General features: G+C 33.1%; 2 protein-coding genes across 2 annotated transcripts; one reads left to right on the top strand and one right to left on the bottom strand.

The window, feature by feature from the left end:
- The first annotated feature begins 301 nt into the window (after window positions 1–301).
- On the top strand, window positions 302–1,853 carry LOC111291867 (basic endochitinase-like). The gene is made up of 3 exons (XM_022883969.2): window positions 302–633; window positions 796–949; window positions 1,293–1,853. The coding sequence occupies exons 1-3, from the start codon at window positions 369–371 to the stop codon at window positions 1,660–1,662; spliced, it is 789 nt and encodes a 262-aa protein (XP_022739704.2). The 5' UTR covers window positions 302–368; the 3' UTR covers window positions 1,663–1,853.
- Window positions 1,854–3,163: 1,310 nt separating this feature from the next.
- Window positions 3,164–4,915, bottom strand: LOC111293307 (NAC domain-containing protein 6-like). The gene is made up of 3 exons (XM_089766759.1): window positions 4,151–4,915; window positions 3,709–3,974; window positions 3,164–3,626 (listed from the first exon to the last, which is right to left on the bottom strand). Exons 1-3 carry the CDS (start codon window positions 4,314–4,316, stop codon window positions 3,534–3,536), a joined length of 525 nt encoding a protein of 174 aa, XP_089622885.1. The 5' UTR covers window positions 4,317–4,915; the 3' UTR covers window positions 3,164–3,533.
- Window positions 4,916–20,587: the final 15,672 nt, after the last annotated feature.

The raw sequence follows: 20,587 nt of genomic DNA, 5'->3' as shown, positions 1-20,587 counted from the left end.
AGTATCTTATGAGTATTGATTGTTGAGTGAGGTTGATGATTTGATGTCAGTTTGTAATTCTCTACAACTAGTGAATCTTGTTTCTCATCCGTAGATATAGGTCAGTTGGACCGAACCACGTTAAATTGTTGTCTCTTGTCTGTTTGATTTTATTGTTTGATTTCGTTTCCGCTGGTGTGATTGGATTGGAGGTTTTTAGCCTAACAGATAAAGGCCGCCTTCGTCTCTAGAATATTAAGAAGAATAAGGTTTTGTTAGGATCTCTCTCTCTCCTGACCCACTCTATAAATACCAGCCTGATCCTTCACATGGGACTCCACATCCCACGCGTAAAACACTTCAGTAGCTAGCCAAGCAGAAAAAAAAAAATGAGGTTCTTGGCTCTGATTCTGTTCATTTTGGCATCTGCATTAAGGGGCTTGGCTGATATCAGTCCGCTTATCAGCCGCGACCTGTTCAATGAGATATTAAAGCATCGTAACGATGCTAACTGCCCTGGCAATGGTTTCTATACATACGATGCTTTCATTGCCGCTGCCAACTCCTTTGGCGCTTTCGGAACCACAGGCGATGTTGATACTCGTAAAAGAGAAATTGCTGCGTTCTTGGCTCAAACTTCCCATGAAACTACAGGTTCATTTTTCTCATTAAAAAAAATTAACTTCTTGATTGTCTCTATTATCTCCGTAACTTTAGTCTTGCATGCGTGGTTAATGGTTGGCAGACATTAATATTTAGTTGGCAAATAGTTAATGGACGGCATAATTAAAGGGGTACTTCACAATTCTTGTATAGGTGGGTGGGCAACTGCACCGGATGGTCCATACGCATGGGGATATTGCTTCGTTCGGGAACAGGGCAATCCTGGAGATTACTGTGTTGCAAGTCAACAATGGCCTTGTGCACCGGGTAAAAAATATTTTGGCCGTGGTCCAATCCAGATCTCATTGTAAGTGTACTTGTTTCGAGTGAATTAACTAGATTCAGAGTTCTGACCCAAGAAAATTACTATTAGGGCATTTTTGTTAAACAACAAGCATATATAGCTCATTTGGTTTTCATTTTCCATGCATAACTATTGACTAATCACAAACATAAGCATAGTGTGTTTAATCTTTTTAATAGAAAGTTCGTTGAATTTAAAAACATATTTTACCCTTAAAATAATAAAATATGATAGGATTAAAAAGCTGGGAATATGGGGGGAAAATTGCTTGTTGAAAAATGAAAATCCTTACTATATCTTGACTTGACCTTGACCTTGACCTTGACCTTGACCTTGACTTTGGCAGCAACTACAACTATGGTCCAGCAGGAAAAGCAATAAACGTTGATCTGCTGAACGACCCCGATGCGGTGGCAAGGGACCCGACCACTTCTTTCAAGACAGCTCTTTGGTTCTGGATGACACCACAGTCACCAAAACCTTCGTGTCACGATGTCATTACTGGTCAGTGGAAGCCATCCGCCGGAGACACGGCCGCCGGTCGGGTCCCTGGATATGGGGTCATTACCAACATCATCAATGGTGGCATCGAATGCGGCAAAGGACCTAACCCTCAGGTTGAGGATCGAATCGGATTCTATAAGAGATATTGTGACATATTGAAAGTGAGCTACGGAAACAACCTCGACTGCTACAATCAAAGGCCCTTTGCTTAGGCACTTTAATAATTAATTATGAAAGAAAAGCAATTATCAATCACATTATTATAATTATTAAAATAAAAAAAAAAAATCCGCTGCTAGTACATATATATCATCATATATGTATGTGAGATATTTACCATGTTGATCTGGAATAATATCAATATCAATAAATAAAAGGAGCTCGTCCTTAATTTGGTGATCAATATTTTGGTGATATGATGTGTTAATTCTCTTAGTTTTTTTTTATGTTGTAATTATTAAACAATTAATTAATAAATTAATATACAATTAAAATAGAAAGACTTAAATTTAAAACTTCAAATTTTAAGATTTTTTTTTCTTATCATTAAATCAAGACTTCATTAACAAATATTTATTTTTAAAGAAAGGGTTTCCAACACGACTAAGTCAAAATATAACATAAAATCCACTTATGCCATGTTTATTGACAGATTAAATATATGGTTTGATATGTATATTTACAAATTACGAAAATGAAAAATTAAAAAATTGTGAAATTTAGTTAAAATTCAATATACTTATGTCTTACAGATAATATATTAAAAGAAAATTGGTTTGAGTTTCTCTTTATTTTGTTTAGAAATTTCAAATTCATCGTTAATTAAATAAAGTTTTAACAAATTTTAAAATTTTAAAAATAATCATAAATTTTATTTTTTAGTATATTATATTTTTATCGCATAATTTATGCTAATTTAGAATATCTAAATCCCATTTTCCTTAAAAAAAAAAAAAAAAAAAAGTCCCTTTCTTTGAAACTTCCTTGCTAACATAAAAGTACAATAATTTCTTCGACTTCATTTAAGAGATTGGTCCCTTTTTTTATGCATTAAAAGATTGGTTTAATGATACGGAATAAAATAATATATATTTTAAAAATATAATTAATGTGTTGTCTTCTTTTAAATATTAATAAAAGAATGCATTAAATATAATTTATTTCTTTTAAATAATATTTAAACCATAGTTAATCATACAAAAAAATTTATAGAGATTGTGGCTAATTTTCTCATTTTCTCATATTCTCTATAAAAAAATTTCTTCTATTAAATGAAAAGATGATATATTTTTAATTGTTGCTTCATTCATATTACTATCATTCAAAATAACTTTTTTTTTTTAATATTTTGATGCTAATCAACATCTCAATTTGGAAAAAGTAAAGAATATTTCACATTTTTCATAAAAAATTTCTTCTAATAAATGAAAAGATTATATATTTTTAATTGTTGTGTCATTCTTATTATTATTATTATTCAAAATAACTCTTTTGATGTTTTGATGGCAATTAGCTTCTTCACTTGGAAAGAGTAAAAAATATTATATGGGGACATAATAACCCAAATAATGTTTAATTCTATGTTGTCTTCATGCTTGAGTTTGAATTATGATATGATCTCTTTCATTTGCAAGTTTTGAATTTTATAGAGATAGTGACTAATTTTCTCATTTCTTTGAACTTTGAAGCAGAGCAATCGAAGTAGAAGGCTAATTAAAACGGTAAGAGCATTAAACTAATTAATGCATTGTTACAAAAGCATCTAAAATAAAATTACAACCGTAAAAGAACTCCATAAACATACAAGTGCATGCATTTAAGTTAGATTAAACAAATTAATTATCATCTTTATTATACTACTGGCATGCATTTAAGTTAGATTAAACAAATTAATTATCATCTTTATTATACTACTGGCATGCATGCCTAATTGCTCAATACTAATTCACCACATTGCAAAAGAGGAATCAGCTTCTAAGTTTTCTGGTGTGTCCAATTCCTCTCCCTCCTCTGCTCCATAATCAAGGTCTTGCAGGGACAAGGGCGTATTATAGTTAATTTGAGTAACGAATCAGGAAAGGATTTAAGATGTCCTGGTGGCATGTTCTTCTGCCCTTTGCTCCAACACCCTCAACGGTGTTGCCTTTCTGTAAATTTTGCAGAGTACTATATCCTCCTGAATTCACATAAAATGGCTATACATATATAAATAAGTTCATTCTCCAATAATTGACAATCAGATAAGCTGATGCTAGTACCCTAGGAAAGGAGGTGCTGGAGAGTCTGTACTCGTTCATGACCCAATCAGTTCTGCAGCCTTTTGGTGCTTTCCCTGTGTAAAAAACCAAAGTTTTTCTGAGGCCCACCGTTTTTTTGGGCTTCTTGAGACATCTGATTTGGCGGTCAGACCCAGTTGCCTTCCAGTAGCCCTTCTCAGCTCTCCTGTTGGGCTTCCCAACATGACCACTTCTTTTGTCTCTGCGCACAAAGAAATACCACTCTCTCTCCCCTATCTTTGCCAGACCTAAAGTCGACACTCCTCAAATTTGGAAGCTGATGACAATTCTTGCTTTCTAGAAAAAGTAAAAAATAGCATATGTACTTATATATCCCTCACATAGTCACATTCATGTTACAACGACATCGACTTAATTACTACTACATGCAATCGATAATTAAAGAGACCGAAATGTTGGTTACCTGGCAAATCCCAAGGGTCATGTTCATAAATGTTGAGAAAACCAATGATGACGGACTGTAAATTTTTACCCAGTGCCGTTTCCTTAAGATAATAGTCGACAAGTTCTTCTTCTGTGGGGTGGAAGCGAAATCCTGGTAATGCAAGCTCTGGAGTAATATTTTCCATGTTAACCCAAGCACGAAAAATCAGATGACTCAAATTCGGGTTTGTTTCTCTTGGCTCTTGGGCAACAGGGTTTTATATTAGAGAGAATGATTTGGAGAGAAAAGAAGGCCAAGGGTCTTCCAATTATGTGGAAAATTTGAACGTAATTATTCAAGCTGCGGGTCTCACACGCTTGATGTGGATGGTAAACCCTTACAAGAGAAGCTTGTTTGTTTTTTTTCTCTCCTCGCACATTTTCCAGGGACATGTATCTGATAGTACTATTCCGATGCTTAAGTTGCCACGAAAAGTTATTTTGGATGAGAGTGAGATTTCGACGTTCGACCCCACCTTCACCTTGTCTAAGATGAAAGATGAACCCAACAACTGATTCGAATAACAGAGCCATGGCCCAAGGGACAAGATCGAAGCACGCAATTACTCTAAACCAAATTCATGGTGGGATCTTCTTTGGACGCACTTCTCTTTGCTTGGAAAGATGAACCCAACAACTGATTCGAATAACAGAGCCATGGCCCAAGGGACAAGATCGAAGCACGCAATTACTCTAAACCAAATTCATGGTGGGATCTTCTTTGGACGCACTTCTCTTTGCTTGGACACACAACTTCATAACTGCTGTCCGTTCCAAAATAATTACGTATTTGTTAGCAATATTAAATCTAAATTGTAGTTTGGTTGCGAAACACTTACTAATTTGATCAATTTTATGATTTGTAAACTATAGTGGAGGAGTTTGTTTTCTAAATATCTGAGTCAGACAAGAGATTAAGCATGCATGACTAATTCCTAATTTGCTTTTTTGAAAAAGAAGAAAAATATATAGATGGGTTATTTGAATTCAAAATAATTAATTGTGAGCCAAACGCAGTTATAATTCATTTTGAAAACTAAAATTTAGTATTTTTATTTTTTTATTACATTCAATATTTTTATATTAATAATTTAGAACATAATAATTAATGATATCTTATTAAAAAATTTGATTAAAAACTTGCTCTTCAAAAGTTAAAATCTGTGTATAAACTTCAAACAAATGATACTTGTACTACATCCTCCCTACTTACGCTTGTTTGAAAAACAAAAAAGTGTATCTCAAAAAGTTAGGAGATGAGAAATCGTAGTCAAAGTGCGTGAATGATAAGGTTCAAGAAAGGAATTTTTTCATAAATTTATTAGGTGTGACAAATAAATTTGTTTGAATTGATTGTGCATTGTGATTGTTAAGGTTCGTAAAAGACTACAAACACAAAGGGCAAATAACTTTGTTAGGATTATCAACGATTTGAGTTCACTTAGGTTCTTTCTTTCTTTTCTTTTTTTTTTGGGTCGGTTCACTTTTGATCCAACTTTACTCATTTTTCAAATAAGTTATACATTTATAAAGTTTTATTCAAATTAAAGCTGACCGAACCTTATTCAATTAACATTTGGATTGATCTTCATTTTTTTTTTTTTTGGGTAGATTGATTTTTTATTTTCTTTTTCCTTAGCAACAGAAGATTGAATTGGATAAGGTTCTTTTCCACAATGGCCTTTTTTTTTTCAAGAATATATATAAATAACAAAGATTGATTTATCTAAAAAAAAAAGAACAAGATTGATGGTAAAAACAGAAAGTCCATGAAATTAAAAAGAAAAAGCAAAAAAAAAAAAAAAAAAATTTCTGCGCCAAATATACAATCAAAGAAACCTGCAACCATTATCATTTAGGACCTTAACGCTTAAAATACCAAGCACATACATAATCAATAATTAATAATAAAAAAATTTTACAACAAAGAAAAGGGATAGAATTTTAAAGTAAAAAGCTGTTTTCGCATAATGATTTTTATTTTTTGTCTAAAATTAATAGTTTAGTTTCATTGTCAAGTAATTGATGAATAAAACAAAATTTTAATTAATAAAAGGAATTCGATTTTCTTATCTTAGGCTTAGAATTTATAAATTATATTAAAAAAATAATGCATCTCAAAATCAAAAGTGAAATTGGAATTTCTAAAACAATCAAATGGAGTTCAACTTCACAAAGTAAAATTCAAACCGATAAAAAAAATAATAATTCAAAAGCTGTCGACAAAAATAAATAAGACCCTTTCACTATTGATATCGATGTTATTTTTATTTTTTTAATGAACAATTACTAAGCATCAACCTACAAATTTGAAAATCATAATAAAAAAATGTATGCACATATGTAATGGAACTAGTAATAAATAGAACACATGTTTTTTATATTATGAATAATATGATGTAATTCTATTCTTAAACATAATTAATCTAATTATTCAATTTATGGAATCATTCAATTGAAAAGGACATTTAAATTAGCAAAGCTTAATGTGTCAAACTCTTGTCAACCATGAAACATATGTATATACTAAAAAATAGCAAAAAATAGCCTACTCAAATCGCACAATATTTTAAATGAATACAACTATATAGCATCATTAAGTTTACAAGTTTATTGATAAATAATATATGAACGTTATATAATAGTCCAAGAACTCAAAAAAAGATATATATATATATATATATATATATATATATATAGAGAGAGAGAGAGAGAAAACTTTGTCAATACCTTACACTCAAGATCAAAAGTCACTAATATGAAAACAACATATGAAGTGTTCCCTTTTAACATTCTCGAATTAACTCGTGTTCTACTTTTGAAATCAATTAACTAAAATTGACAATAATAACAACCTAATTAACTGAAATAAAGAAAGTGAAATAAAATTTATGTAAAAAAGAGTGTGACTTACTATGTCTTTCTTCTTAAAGACTATTCCAAAAGGACACCTAAAAGGTTCATGAAACACCGTTATGTGCTTTTCCATTTTTCTAGTTGGAAAGCTTGGCCACATCCATTGCAATGCACATAAATTTTTAGCCTTTCTAATCCTTAAATTAATTCCGCAACCAACATGTGGACAAACAACATTATGCCTACTACACCATGCTTAATGTAAAGTTATACTCCTACTTGAAAAAAAATGCTTGCAATATTGACACATCAGAAAATCAAGCATGTACAATCACCGATATTACAACAAAACAAGTGATGACATAGGGTTTTGATCTATAATAATATGAACCTAAACGTGATTAAAGTAGATAATAAAAATGAAGCTGAAAATCCATCCTTTTTTTGCCCAAAAAAAGTTGGAAAACCATCGTTATCAATAATTTCAAAGACAACTAATTGTAAAAAAAAAAAAAAAAAAAAAGCTTCACCGAGCAAAAGATCTTGAAATTCAAAGAAATATCCTTAAAAAAAGTCACGTAAGAATAAAAAAAATAAAAATAAGCACTAAAAAGATAAATTCATTAAAAAAGAATGATAAAGAAAATTACACTAATTACAAAAGATTACTTCACCTATACCATGATTTAAAAAAAATTAAATTAAAAAAGAAAAGTTTAATAAGAAATATCTAATTTTTCACTTTTCTTGTTTTTAGTCTTATAGTTAAAGAAGTTATCATTGTTGAAAATATTAACTCAAATCTCATAAAAGATTTGTTTGAGATTTGTTAGAGGTTTTGTTTGAGATTTGTTAGATATTGCTGGATGGACAAGAAGAGTTGCAAAAGAAGAATTCTAAGAGAAAAATGATTCTTAATAGGTAAGTTTGACTTGCAAGAGAATAATTTTAAAAGGAAAGAGATTCTTAATAAGCAAGTTTGACTTACAGGAGAAGAATTCTAAGAGGAGAAGGATTCTTAATGGACAAATTTGTATGGTTATAAATATGTGAAGTCTCTACGGGGTTAGATATGAGAAAAAAATATAAAGAGTTGTAGGGTTTTGTGATATAGACACCTCATAAGAGTATTAGGGCTCTACGTCTTATGGGTGTGTATGCTTGTTTGTGAGTGGATTAGAGGAGACTGAAAGGGTCCATATAGATATGATGTATGAAAGCATATGGGTATATGTTTGGTTATGTTGAAAGGGTGCACAAGGGTTTAGGTTTGTGTTTGTTTGGGTTGAGAATACTTCATAGGACTAGAAGAGATTGAGAGTGTCTTATGAGTATTGATTATTGAGTGAGGTTGATGATTTGATGTATATTTATAATTATCTACAACTAGTAGAGCTTATTTCTTATCTGTGGACGTAAGTTGATTGGATCAAACCATGTTAAATTATTATCTCTTGTGCATTTGATTTATTATTTGATTTTATTTTCGTTGATATGATTAGATTAGAGGCTTTTAGCTCAACATTCATATCTAAAAGAAGATTGTAAAATAACATATAAAAAAATTACATGATCGAATAGATTGCCTTGTCGGCTACGATGAACAACAGCAGGTTGGATCATTGTCGTAATAATGGTGACTCAGGATGAAAAGGGAATTTTAGGAAAAATCAATCAAATCAAAAGGTAAATAAGAAAGAATTGGGGAAGTAAGATTGATTTTTCAGTAACGGAACGATGACAATGACAAATAGGATGGCGGCGGGTTAATTTTTGTGTTTAAAATTAGAGCTTTAGGGATTTTATTTTATTTTATTTTTATAAAACCTAAACTAAAAAAGTAATAGAAAGGGTGAAAAGGCAGAAGTGGCTGAAGTATGGAGTGAAACCACCACCAGTGTGATTGTGAACAATGACGCCTAATGGCCTAAGAGGATGGTTGCTGATTGACATTTAATTTTTTGGAGAGAATAGTTCAAATAGGGAATGAATGAGGAAAATGAAATGAAATAACAAAAAGAAAGGAAAGAAGGGAAAAGAATTAAAGATGTGTCCCACCTGAGTACCCCAGCTTCTCATCATTCTCATTCACCCATTCTTTTGTCAGATTTCTTATTTTTTCATTCACCAATTCTTTTTAACTTTCTATCAATTTCCCTCACATCCATTTTTTATTCATTGACATTTTTTATATATAGAAATCAATTTCTCACCAACTTCTGTCATTAATCTACTGTAAAAATCAATTTCTTATCAATTTTTATCATTGAAAGATCATAAAAGATTAAAAAAAAAGTTTGTTTTTTGCTATAGGCTCTAATCCTTTAAAAAAAACCTTTATCCCCAAAAAAAGTTGTAGACACCCAATTGGGTCCGGACCCAGATCAATTGGGCCTGGCCCAAAGGGGTAAGGCCCATTTCAATCCTGTATTTTTTTTTTCTTTTTTTTTCTTCTTTTGTATTTTATGTATTTCATTATTATTATGTATATCTTTGTGTATTTATTTTTATTTAGATTAGATTTATATGTATTGTATGTATATAGTTATATATTTATTATTATTATTATCTTTTTTTTTTTTTGTAATATATTTTTGGGTTTATCTTATGTTATTTTTTTTATTTTATTATTATCTGTTAATTTTATCTGATTTTTTCTGAATTATCTGATATTATTTTTTTATTTTTATACTATCATATCTTTTGATTATCTAGTATTTTTTTTATTTATTTTTTATTTTAATTCTGGATGGCTAAGATTCAAAGTTGAAGAATCCCACTCTGGAGGGGAATTCAATCAGAAGAGTCCAGTTGGATTCAAAGACTGAATTCCCATCCAAGGAGGAATTGGGATTGATCAGGAACTCCTGATCAACCCCTATAAAAGGGACCCTCTGGAACAATGCTGAACACAGAGAAAACAGTGAGCAAAGCTACTGATTTGAGAGAAAAAGGCGTATAGGAAGGTAGGAAAGGTTTAGGAGTGTTCTGAGAGAGGAGAATTTTTTCTAGAAATTTTGGCGAAAAATTTTTCTGGAAATTTCTGGGAAATTTCCAGATTCCGGCGAAAATTTCGGCGAAACTTGAATTTTTCGGCCAAATCTCCGGCCAACCTTGAAGTTTCCGGCGACCTGCCCAGTTTCCGGAGAAGAATCCCAGAAACCGGCGACTAATCCCAGAAACCGACGAACTTCCGACGAAATTTCCAGATTCCGGCGAAAATTTCCAGAATCCGGCACCGGTGTTCTTCAGTTTCTAGAGAGAAGGGAGAGAAAAAGGAAGAAGAGAGAGAGAGGGGGAGGAGCGTTCTGCCGAAAAACGGAGGAAGGTGCCTTTTATACCCTCCCAAAACGACGTCGTTTTGGCCTTAAGTAACCCAGAGGATCCGCGCGTTTTGTCGAACCCGACCCGACCCGGGCGTCGACCCGCTTTCTGACCCGCGCGTGCCAGCCCCCCTCCGAGCCGAGCCGAGCCGATCCAAGCCGCCAAGCCGCTCCCCCGAGCCGTTTTTCTTCCTTGAGCCGAGCCGAGCCGCGCCGATAGCCGAGCCGCTCTAGGTTTTTTTTTTTTTTTTGAGATCTTTATTTGTTTTATTTGTTTATTTATTATTTTTATTTATTAGATTAGGTTTATTTAATATTCTTTTTATCTTTATTTTATTTTTAGTTTTGTTTTACTTTTCTTTTTTTATTTTTTTTTTATTTTTCTATTTTTCTTTAAATAAAAAAAATCAAAAGTTCCAAAAAATATATATATATTTTTAGGGAAAAGTTGAAAGTATCAATTTTCCTTAGAAATAAATTTCCAAAAAATACTTTTGGGGAAAAGTTGAAAGTATCAATTTTCCTCAGAAATAAATTTCAAAAAAATATTTTTAGGGAAAAGTTGAAAGTATCAATTTTCCTTAGAAATAAATTTTCAAAAAAAGGGTTTTTGAGGAAAAGTTGAAAGTATCAATTTTCCTTGAAAATCGAAATTTCCAAAAAAATATTTTTGGGGAAAAGTTGAAAGTATCAATTTTTCCTACAAAAAAAATCATTCTTTCCTTCCTTTCTATCTTAATTTTGATTTTTTTTTCTTTAAATAATCCGACGACGGAGCCTCTGTAAGTGAAACAGTAGTTTTCTTGCATACTCCTGAGGTGAGGGAATTTTCTCAATTTTCTGCTAAAAGTATTAGAGTCAATTGAGAATAATTTCCAATAACTAATTACTTGGTAAAATTTTAAGGCTTTTGGATAACACGAATTTAAGCTGGTACCATCTTTTGATGGGCGTTGTGAGGGTACTATAACCTTCCTCACACGTAACCGAACTCCCGAACCCTGTTCTGGTTAGTAGACCTGAACCTATTCTTTTAGGGACCCTTAAGCTTAGGTGTTCCCTGAAAGGACAGATTCTTTAGGTGGCCAATCGCACCTAGATAAAAAAAGATTGGTGGCGACTCCCTAAAAGTCAATGTCTAGCGATAGATCCCCGGATATAGATGTTACAACAGCTTGGCGACTCCACTGGGGACTTTGAGAGTCAGGCCAGCAAATAATTTGTGTTATCCAAAAGCCTAATAAAATTGAACCCTTTTTGTATATATGTGTTATTATTCATTCATGTTTATTCACTTTGTTGATTATGTCATTCATATGCATGTGCATAACATGAGCTCTATACCCGAGCTCCGTCGCTCTAGGAGGGAGTAAAGTACCTATTGCTTTCGTGAGATCTAATACCTCCGCAGTGGCTAGCGAAATACTCCCACTCAAATTGAACCTTTTCCGCTTGTAGCCTGTAATGGGTGAGGATTATGGTGCCTTACTAGTCTGTGAAGGACAGGGATGTAAGGAACAATTTGAGGACCTTTAGACCCTGACCTTAAAACTACATATAGTGAACCTTAGAAGTGCCTACACCTAAGATAGAGCCCTTTCTACCCAATGATAGATATGCCTTGAAATTAGGACACAAAAAGGGTGTTTGTCTAATCATTTTGATTGTTTAACTTTGTGTGTTATTTTTATTATATGTAACATTATGCATCAGCATCACTTTCGTTTCATCCACGAAACTAACCATGTTGTTTGTCTGATTGTATGCATCTGTATTCTTTTCATGATCATGTTTCAACACAATCATTTGCATTCATTTCATACTAGATTTCATTCAGAAAAATGTACATTTCATTTGTATATCAAAGCATCATACATAAGGCACAGCATAACATTTCTAATCATAAGTATGGTACTCAAGGTCCCAGGATAGCTCCATCTAGCAAAAACCCTGCTCATCCATACAACACAAGGTCCAGAGCAAGGCAAATGAAGCAGGAAAATTCCCAAAGATTTGAAAAGTTAGAGAAAGCCCAGGAGAAGATTGAGGGTGAGCTGAGCAAGATTCTGGAGGCTCTTAATAACATGAACAAAGGAAAAGGAGTTGAAGGAAGTACAAGCCAGCAAATTCCCCCATTACAAGAAATAGCTGACCTCTTGTACCCTCCAGGTTTTGGCCCACCTCAAGCCCAGTCTGCCCAAGAGGTCCCGCCACAACATTTCGCCTATCCTGGAATGCCATCAGCTTTCAACCCAGGGCAGTATAACAACTATATAAATCCTGTCTTCACTGAAAAGGCAGCAGAACCAATTCCTGATCTAGAAGAGAAGGAGAAAGAAAAGATGAGAGTAGAGGCTGAGGAAAGTTTCAAGATTAGCATGTTAGAGCAGAGGCTACGGGCTGTAGAAGGATTTAACTTTTATGGGTCAGTTGATGCTGCTGGGCTTTGCCTAGTTCCTGATGTGGTTATTCCCTATAAGTTTAAAGTACCAAAATTTGAAAAATATGACGGTACAAAGTGCCCCAAAACCCACATCACTATGTATTGCAGAAAGATGGCAGCTCATGCACATGATGAAAAACTCTTGATGCATGTTTTCCAGGACAGTTTTACTGGCTCTGCCGCCAGATGGTATGTTCAGTTGGATAGGACTCGTATTCGCTCTTGGAGCGATATGGCTCATGACTTCATCAGTCAATATCGACACATTATCGATTTGGCCCCAGATCGTTTGTCTTTGCAGAATCTGGAGAAAAAGTCAAACGAGTCTTTTAAAGAATATGCCCAGAGATGGAGAGATATAGCTTCACAGGTACAACCTCCTCTGACAGAAAAAGAGACCACAGTGCTGTTTGTTAGCACTTTGAAACCTCCTTATTATGAAAAGATGATAGGGAATGCAACAAAAAATTTTGCTTGACATGGTGATCTCTGGAGAAATTATTGAAAGTGCCATAAAAAATGGCAAGTTGAAAGGAGGAGAAACCAAGAAGGCATCAGAAAAGAAAGAAGCTGAAGCTCAAGCTGTGAGCTTCGATAGACAACAATTCAGGGGTTATCAACCCTATCCATCCCAAGGCTACTCTCCATACTATCCCGCTGTGAATAATGCCTCATCCTACCCATACCAGCTAGCTCCCCAACCATCTTATTCATCCACTTATCGCCTTAACATTCAAGCTCCTGTAAGAACCCAAATTCGCCCTACTAACCCAACAAGTGGCTCACGAGAACAACGGACTGCTCGAGAAAAACCTGTATTTGATCCAATCCCTATGACTTATACAGAGTTATATCGAGAACTCTATAATAGCCACTTGATTGCCCCCAACCATGTGGAACCACTTAAACCACCCTATCCAAAGTGGTATGATCCTACAGCCCGTTGTGACTATCATTATGGAATTACTGGCCATTCTACTGAAAATTGCACTGCTTTAAAGTATAAGGTGCAACGGTTGATCAATGATGGAATGGTAAGTTTTGATCAAGGAAAAGTAACAGCACCTAATGTTAGTGTACTGAGCGAAAGTCAAGAACAGAAAGGATCCGGAGATTCACAATGAATTGAGGGGCAAGATGTCAATGGAGATAAGGCTGGTTGAAGGTTTCTTCTGTCATTTTGAGATTTCTTTTCAAAAATGTTAGATTTTTTTTGCAATATGACTTCACTTGTTATCATTTTAATAAAGGCAAGTCAATGCATTTCATTACATTTTTCTCTTTCACTTGACCATTATTCCATGCCTTGTTACCTTCCATAACTTCACATTCCCATTCTTAAATTTCAGATGATGAATATTTAGACAATGATAACAATAATTCTGGAATTTAATTTTGAGAACTCATTCATAGAGGAGATGATTTGAGCAAAAATAAAGAGGGTAAGCCATCACCAGAGATGAAAGAGATATATCTTGAAGGTGTGCAATATTTTATACAAGTTCATGAGCTTTGTTCAATAGATGATGTTCAAGAAAGGTATTCACAATTGAGATGAAAAATGGCCATCTTTCTTTTACCATTGGAAAAACCATTTATTGCTACCCCTTTGAGCCAATCATCATTTTTTTTTTTTTAAGAACCCCAACCAAGGATCACCCTCTACACTGGAGGGTAAATTTTGAAAAAAAAAAAAAGAAAAAAAAAACACCACAAAAGGTCTCGAAGATGAAAAGAGAAAGAAAAGTAAAAAGAAAAATAAATGCCACACATGATTTGGGGCAAAGTAATGAGATCCTTTGTGTGAGGAAAGAAAAAGCAGTGAAATGATGTGGGGTAAAATGCCAAGTTGTATCAAATGATCCTTTGGTTTTGAACCTTTTTAATATATGTTTTGAGCCTATTATATCCATTTTTTTATTACCCTTCACCTTGGCCTACATTACAACATTGAAAAGTCCATTTGGATCAAGTGTGAATACCCAACTTGAATGATCATAGGTTGAGCAAAGATAGGCTCATGATGAAGCAATGAAATCATGCTACATGAAAGATATCAACACTGGATGAAAAATGAGAAAAGAAAAAAAAAAAAAAAGAAAAAAAGGGAAAAAATGAGAAAATGAGAAAATAAAAAAATGAAAAAAGAGATCCAAATTGAAAATCTGAAAGGGTGATTTTGGTACCAAAAAAAAAAAAAAAAAAAAGATCCAGGTCAAATGGCTCACATGAATGAAAGATCAAAGATATCTGAAGATCCCTCAAAGACTGGGGCAGAGTTCGCCAAGCTCAAGATGACTTCAACAGTAAATGGAATGAGTTTTTGAAAAAGAATCCTAGATTAATGTTGAAAATTGTCTGAATATTCATCATTTGGACATACCATTCACCCCAATGACATGTATCCAATTTATTTCGTTTCCCATTTATTTTGTACCAAAACAGATCTTCATTATTTATCTTTACCATAATTCACCTTGTGTTCTCTTATCATTACACCCCTAGAATGAATTGAGAAAATGCTTGATTGCATTGTATTTGTCAGGATTTAAAATGATAATGAATGAATGAATATGTGTTTAAAAGAGTCTTGCATTCATTTGAAAAGAAATCTAAGATGATGGTGGAGACAAAATGAAGAAATGGTAGAAACCTAGAGGAGATGATTTAGAAGGATATATGATGTGATCAAATGAAGAAATGGGGCAGTGATACAACCAAGTGATGAGTACAAGGATGAATTGGTTGAATGGTGGGAACAATCAGTGGACAGAGTTTGTTTTGGAATGGTTAATGCTGAGACACCCATGAGCAAGGACCCAATGATGGTGGATGAAATTTGTTTTGAAATTTGTTATGAAATTTGCTAGCGCTGAGAAATTCATTGAATGATGGTCAAGGGATGATCGATTGATGAAGCTTATTCCAAAGTATTGAAAAACAGAACAAGGAAGAATCTGAGCGAAAGAGACAATTAAGAGTCACACTGGTTCGATCTTAGAAGAACAGTGCAATTGGATCCTTGAGGAATCAAAGGGCTTGACACCTAAGAAAAAAAAGGAGCTTGAGAAACTTGAGTACCATACATTGAACAGGAATTAATTGGCCAACATTTGCATAGCATGCATTGAAGTTCATATGCATTTGCATAGCATACACTACTTTCAGGAAAGTATAGTGTATAAATTCAAGAAGCAGGGGTGTTCCAACATCCCACATGGAAAAGACAGGTATGAAAAGACTTTGCAAGTTTGAGAAGAAACTTGTCAGGTAAGTTCCTAATCCTTGAAATAGGATGTCTCTTGGTATCGGGGTTGATTTATAAGACCTTTGGGCATAATCTCCTGAAATCCCTTCAAACACAACTTTCAACTCCTTCGGACATGATCGTCTAGGAGTATTTACTTTTCAAAGTTCGTTGCCTCTGTTTAGAGGAGCAATTTACTTTTCAAAGTTCGTTGCCTCTGTTTAGAGGAGCAATTTACTTTTCAAAGTTCCGTTGCCTCTGTTTAGAGGAGCAATTTATTTTTCAAAGTTCCGTTGCCTCTGTTTAGAGGAGCAATTTATTTTTCCAAAAGTCGTGGTGCCTCTGTTTAGAGGAGCAATTTATTTTTTCAAAGTCGTGGTACCTCTGTTGAGAGGAGCAATTTATTTTTCCAAAGTCGTGGTGCCTCTGTTTAGAGGAGCAATTTATTTTTCCAAAGTCGTGGTGCCTCTGTTTAGAGGAGCAATTTATTTTTTCAAAGTTCCGTTGCCTCTGTTTAGAGGAGCAATTTATTTTTCAAAGTTCCGTTGCCTCTGTTTAGAGGAGCAATTTATTTTTCAAAGTTCCGTTGCCTCTGTTTAGAGGAGCAATTTATTTTTCCAAAGTCGTGGTGCCTCTGTTTAGAGGAGCAGTTTACTTTTCAAAGTCGTGGTACCTCTGTTGAGAGGAACAATTTACTTTTCAAAGTCGTGGTGCCTCTGTTGAGAGGAGCAATTTATTTTTCCAAAGTCGTGGTGCCTCTGTTTAGAGGAACTTCGGCAAAAAAAAAATAAAAAAAAAAAAAAAAAACACAAAAAAAAACAAAAAAACAAAAAACAAAAATTTTTTTAAAAAAAAAAATCAAAAAATAAAAATGTTGAGTTGAGTCTTGATTGGGTGTCTACGTCTTTGCGCAATTTCTGTTTCACAGAAAATGTGCAAAGAGGGGCAGCTGTAGACACCCAATTGGGTCCGGACCCAGATCAATTGGGCCTGGCCCAAAGGGGTAAGGCCCATTTCAATCCTGTATTTTTTTTTTCTTTCTTTTTCTTCTTTTGTATTTTATGTATTTCATTATTATTATGTATATCTTTGTGTATTTATTTTTATTTAGATTAGATTTATATGTATTGTATGTATATAGTTATATATTTATTATTATTATTATCTTTTTTTTTTTTTTTTTTGTAATATATTTTTGGGTTTATCTTATGTTATTTTTTTTTATTATTATCTGTTAATTTTATCTGATTTTTTCTGAATTATCTGATATTATTTTTTTATTTTTATACTATCATATCTTTTAATTATCTAGTATTTTTTTTATTTATTTTTGATTTTAATTCTGGATGGATAAGATTCAAAGTTGAAGAATCTCACTCTGGAGGGGAATTCAATCAGAAGAGTCCAGTTGGATTCAAAGATTGAATTCCCGTCCAAGGAGGAATTGGGATTGATCAGGAACTCCTGATCAATCCCTATAAAAGGGACCCTCTGGAACAATGCTGAACACAGAGAAAACAGTGAGCAAAGCTACTGATTTGAGAGAAAAAGGCGTATAGGAAGGTAGGAAAGGTTTAGGAGTGTTCTGAGAGTGAGGAGAATTTTTTCTAGAAATTTTGGCGAAAAATTTTTCTGGAAATTTCTGGGAAATTTTCAGATTCCGACGAAAATTCCGGCGAAACTTGAATTTTCCGGCCAAATCTCCGGCCAACCTTGAAGTTTCCGGCGACCTGCCCAGTTTCCGGAGAAGAATCCCAGAAACCGGCGACTAATCCCAGAAACCGGCGAACTTCCGGCGAAATTCCGGCGAAATTTCTAGATTCCGGCGAAAATTTCCAGAATCCGGCACCGGTGTTCTTCAGTTTCTAGAGAGAAGGGAGAGAAAAAGGAAGAAGAGAGAGAGAGGGGGAGGAGCGTTCTGCCGAAAAACGGAGGAAGGTGCCTTTTATACCCTCCCAAAACGACGTCGTTTTGGCCTTAAGTAACCTAGAGGATCCGCGCGTTTTGTCGAACCCGACCCGACCCGGGCGTCGACCCGCTTTCTGACCCGCGCGTGCCAGTCCCCCTCCGAGCCGAGCCGAGCCGATCCAAGCCGCCAAGCCGCTCCTCCGAGCCGTTTTTCTTCCTTGAGCCGAGCCGAGCCGAGCCGCGCCGATAGCCGAGCTGCTCTAGGTTTTTTTTTTTTTTTTTTTTTTTTTTGAGATCTTTATTTGTTTTATTTGTTTATTTATTATTTTTATTTATTAGATTAGGTTTATTTAATATTCTTTTTATCTTTATTTTATTTTTAGTTTTGTTTTACTTTTCTTTTTTTATTTTTTTTATTTTTCTATTTTTCTTTAAATAAAAAAAATCAAAAGTTCCAAAAAAAATATATATTTTTAGGGAAAAGTTGAAAGTATCAATTTTCCTTAGAAATAAATTTCCAAAAAATACTTTTGGGGAAAAGTTGAAAGTATCAATTTTCCTCAGAAATAAATTTCAAAAAAATATTTTTAGGGAAAAGTTGAAAGTATCAATTTTCCTTAGAAATAAATTTTCAAAAAAAGGGTTTTTGAGGAAAAGTTGAAAGTATCAATTTTCCTTGAAAATCGAAATTTCCAAAAAAATATTTTTGGGGAAAAGTTGAAAGTATCAATTTTCCCTACAAAAAAAAATCATTCTTTCCTTCCTTTCTATCTTAATTTTGATTTTTTTTTTCTTTAAATAATCCGACGACGGAGCCTCTGTAAGTGAAACAGTAGTTTTCTTGCATACTCCTGAGGTGAGGGAATTTTCTCAATTTTCTGCTAAAAGTATTAGAGTCAATTGAGAATAATTTCCAATAACTAATTACTTGGTAAAATTTTAAGGCTTTTGGATAACACGAATTTAAGCTGGTACCATCTTTTGATGGGCGTTGTGAGGGTGCTATAACCTTCCTCACACGTAACCGAACTCCCGAACCCTGTTCTGGTTAGTAGACCTGAACCTATTCTTTTAGGGACCCTTAAGCTTAGGTGTTCCCTGAAAGGACAGATTCTTTAGGTGGCCAATCGCACCTAGATAAAAAAAGATTGGTGACGACTCCCTAAAAGTTAATGTCTAGCGATAGATCCCCGGATCTAGATGTTACGATAAAAGTGAAAGAAAAAAAACATGAAAAGGAAAAACATAAAAGCTGATGAGGTGTACCACTCCACAAGTCGTCATTCTTTACAAAATTCATTGAATGGATATGTCCCACAATTGTTTCAATTATTTTGAGCAATGAAGGGTCGGATATTTCCAGTAAAAATATATTTCATTTGAGTAAATTAGAGAAAAAAAAAGTTACTATCAACAGAAGAAGCACAAAAACATCAAATATTAAAACATCAATCATGATTGCCTAGTTGCTTTTTTATTTGCAAGACGTTTTCAGTGGTTATGGCATATAAAAAGTTTAAAAGAATTTTTAGTTTCTCAATCTAATTTTATTCACATTACATATAATGTGATGAGATGCCAAAAAAGGATTTTCTTCTTGATAGTTTAAATTTGAACCATCAATTTTATATAACAATCACACATATATTACAGTACATATATCATATATGCATTATAAAAGACAGAAGCAAATTAAATATTATTTAGAGTTAACTATGTTTTTATTTAAACTTTGAGAAAACATACAAATTGATATTTAGAGAAATAAAATATATATTTTGTATCTTAGATTTTCTAAGAATGTATAATTTTTAATCCAAATTATAATACTATTAACTTAATTTGCCTTTATCGTATCTAATTAGTATAATTTTATTATATGTGTTACTTGTTACATAAAAATGTTAAATATTTTGTAAAAACATATTATGGATGTCATGTGATAAATAATAATTGATTGATTTTAGATAATTTTTATGGTCTAGGTAAAAATATATTTTATAATTAATATTAAAACAAGATATTGATAGTATGTATGCTAAACATATAATTTGATAATTTTTGTCAAACATCATATATATATATATAAGTTGATATGGTTCATGGAATTAAAATTTGGATTAACATTATACATAATTTGAAATTTAAAATTACAAATTATGTATTTTATTTATTTATTTAAATACTGATTTATACATTTTTTAAAAATTAATTTAGATGTTAAAGATATAATTAATTCTGTTATAATCCATACGAGTTTAGGATTCAAATGCCTGATGTAATTAAACAACCACAAAAAATGTAAATGCAAAATGCTTATGAATTTCCTTTTTCATTGTCCATTGTTCTAGACTTGCACAATGGAAGATCGATGAATTTAGAAAAGACCCTCTGCTTTGAAGAAATAGCATGGGAATTTTGATTTGCAGCAGTAAAATGAAAATTTTAATATGACAACTGAAAAAAAAAAAAAATTTGCAGTCCTTTGTTGGGCTGATCTGAAAAAGCTTTGTTTAAGCAATTGGATCCTGAAATAAAATCCTTCTCGACTGATATCAAAAAGCTTGTTTAAGGCAATCGGGCCCTGAAATGAAATTGGATTTGGTGAAATTTAAAGCTGGACCAAATCTACCCAACCCT

This window comes from Durio zibethinus, chromosome 10, assembly GCF_047325235.1.
Source record: "Durio zibethinus cultivar Kanyao isolate XHJ-2024 chromosome 10, ASM4732523v1, whole genome shotgun sequence".
NCBI lineage: Eukaryota > Viridiplantae > Streptophyta > Magnoliopsida > Malvales > Malvaceae > Durio > Durio zibethinus.
Note: the sequence above shows the minus strand (reverse complement) of the source record. Positions and strands in the feature narration are given on the sequence as shown.

Bases quoted from the DNA above. Each gene is read 5' to 3' on its own strand.
- LOC111291867 (XM_022883969.2), top strand. From the start codon at position 369: ATGAGGTTCTTGGCTCTGATTCTGTTCATTTTGGCATCTGCATTAAGG. The intron at 634-795 runs GTTCATTTTTCT...ATTCTTGTATAG, and splicing joins AACTTCCCATGAAACTACAG to GTGGGTGGGCAACTGCACCG. The intron at 950-1,292 runs GTAAGTGTACTT...TGACTTTGGCAG, and splicing joins GGTCCAATCCAGATCTCATT to CAACTACAACTATGGTCCAG.
- LOC111293307 (XM_089766759.1), bottom strand. From the start codon at position 4,316: ATGGAAAATATTACTCCAGAGCTTGCATTACCAGGATTTCGCTTCCAC. The intron at 3,975-4,150 runs GTAACCAACATT...TGTCGACTTTAG, and splicing joins TGACCCTTGGGATTTGCCAG to GTCTGGCAAAGATAGGGGAG. The intron at 3,627-3,708 runs GTACTAGCATCA...ATGTGAATTCAG, and splicing joins CCAGCACCTCCTTTCCTAGG to GAGGATATAGTACTCTGCAA.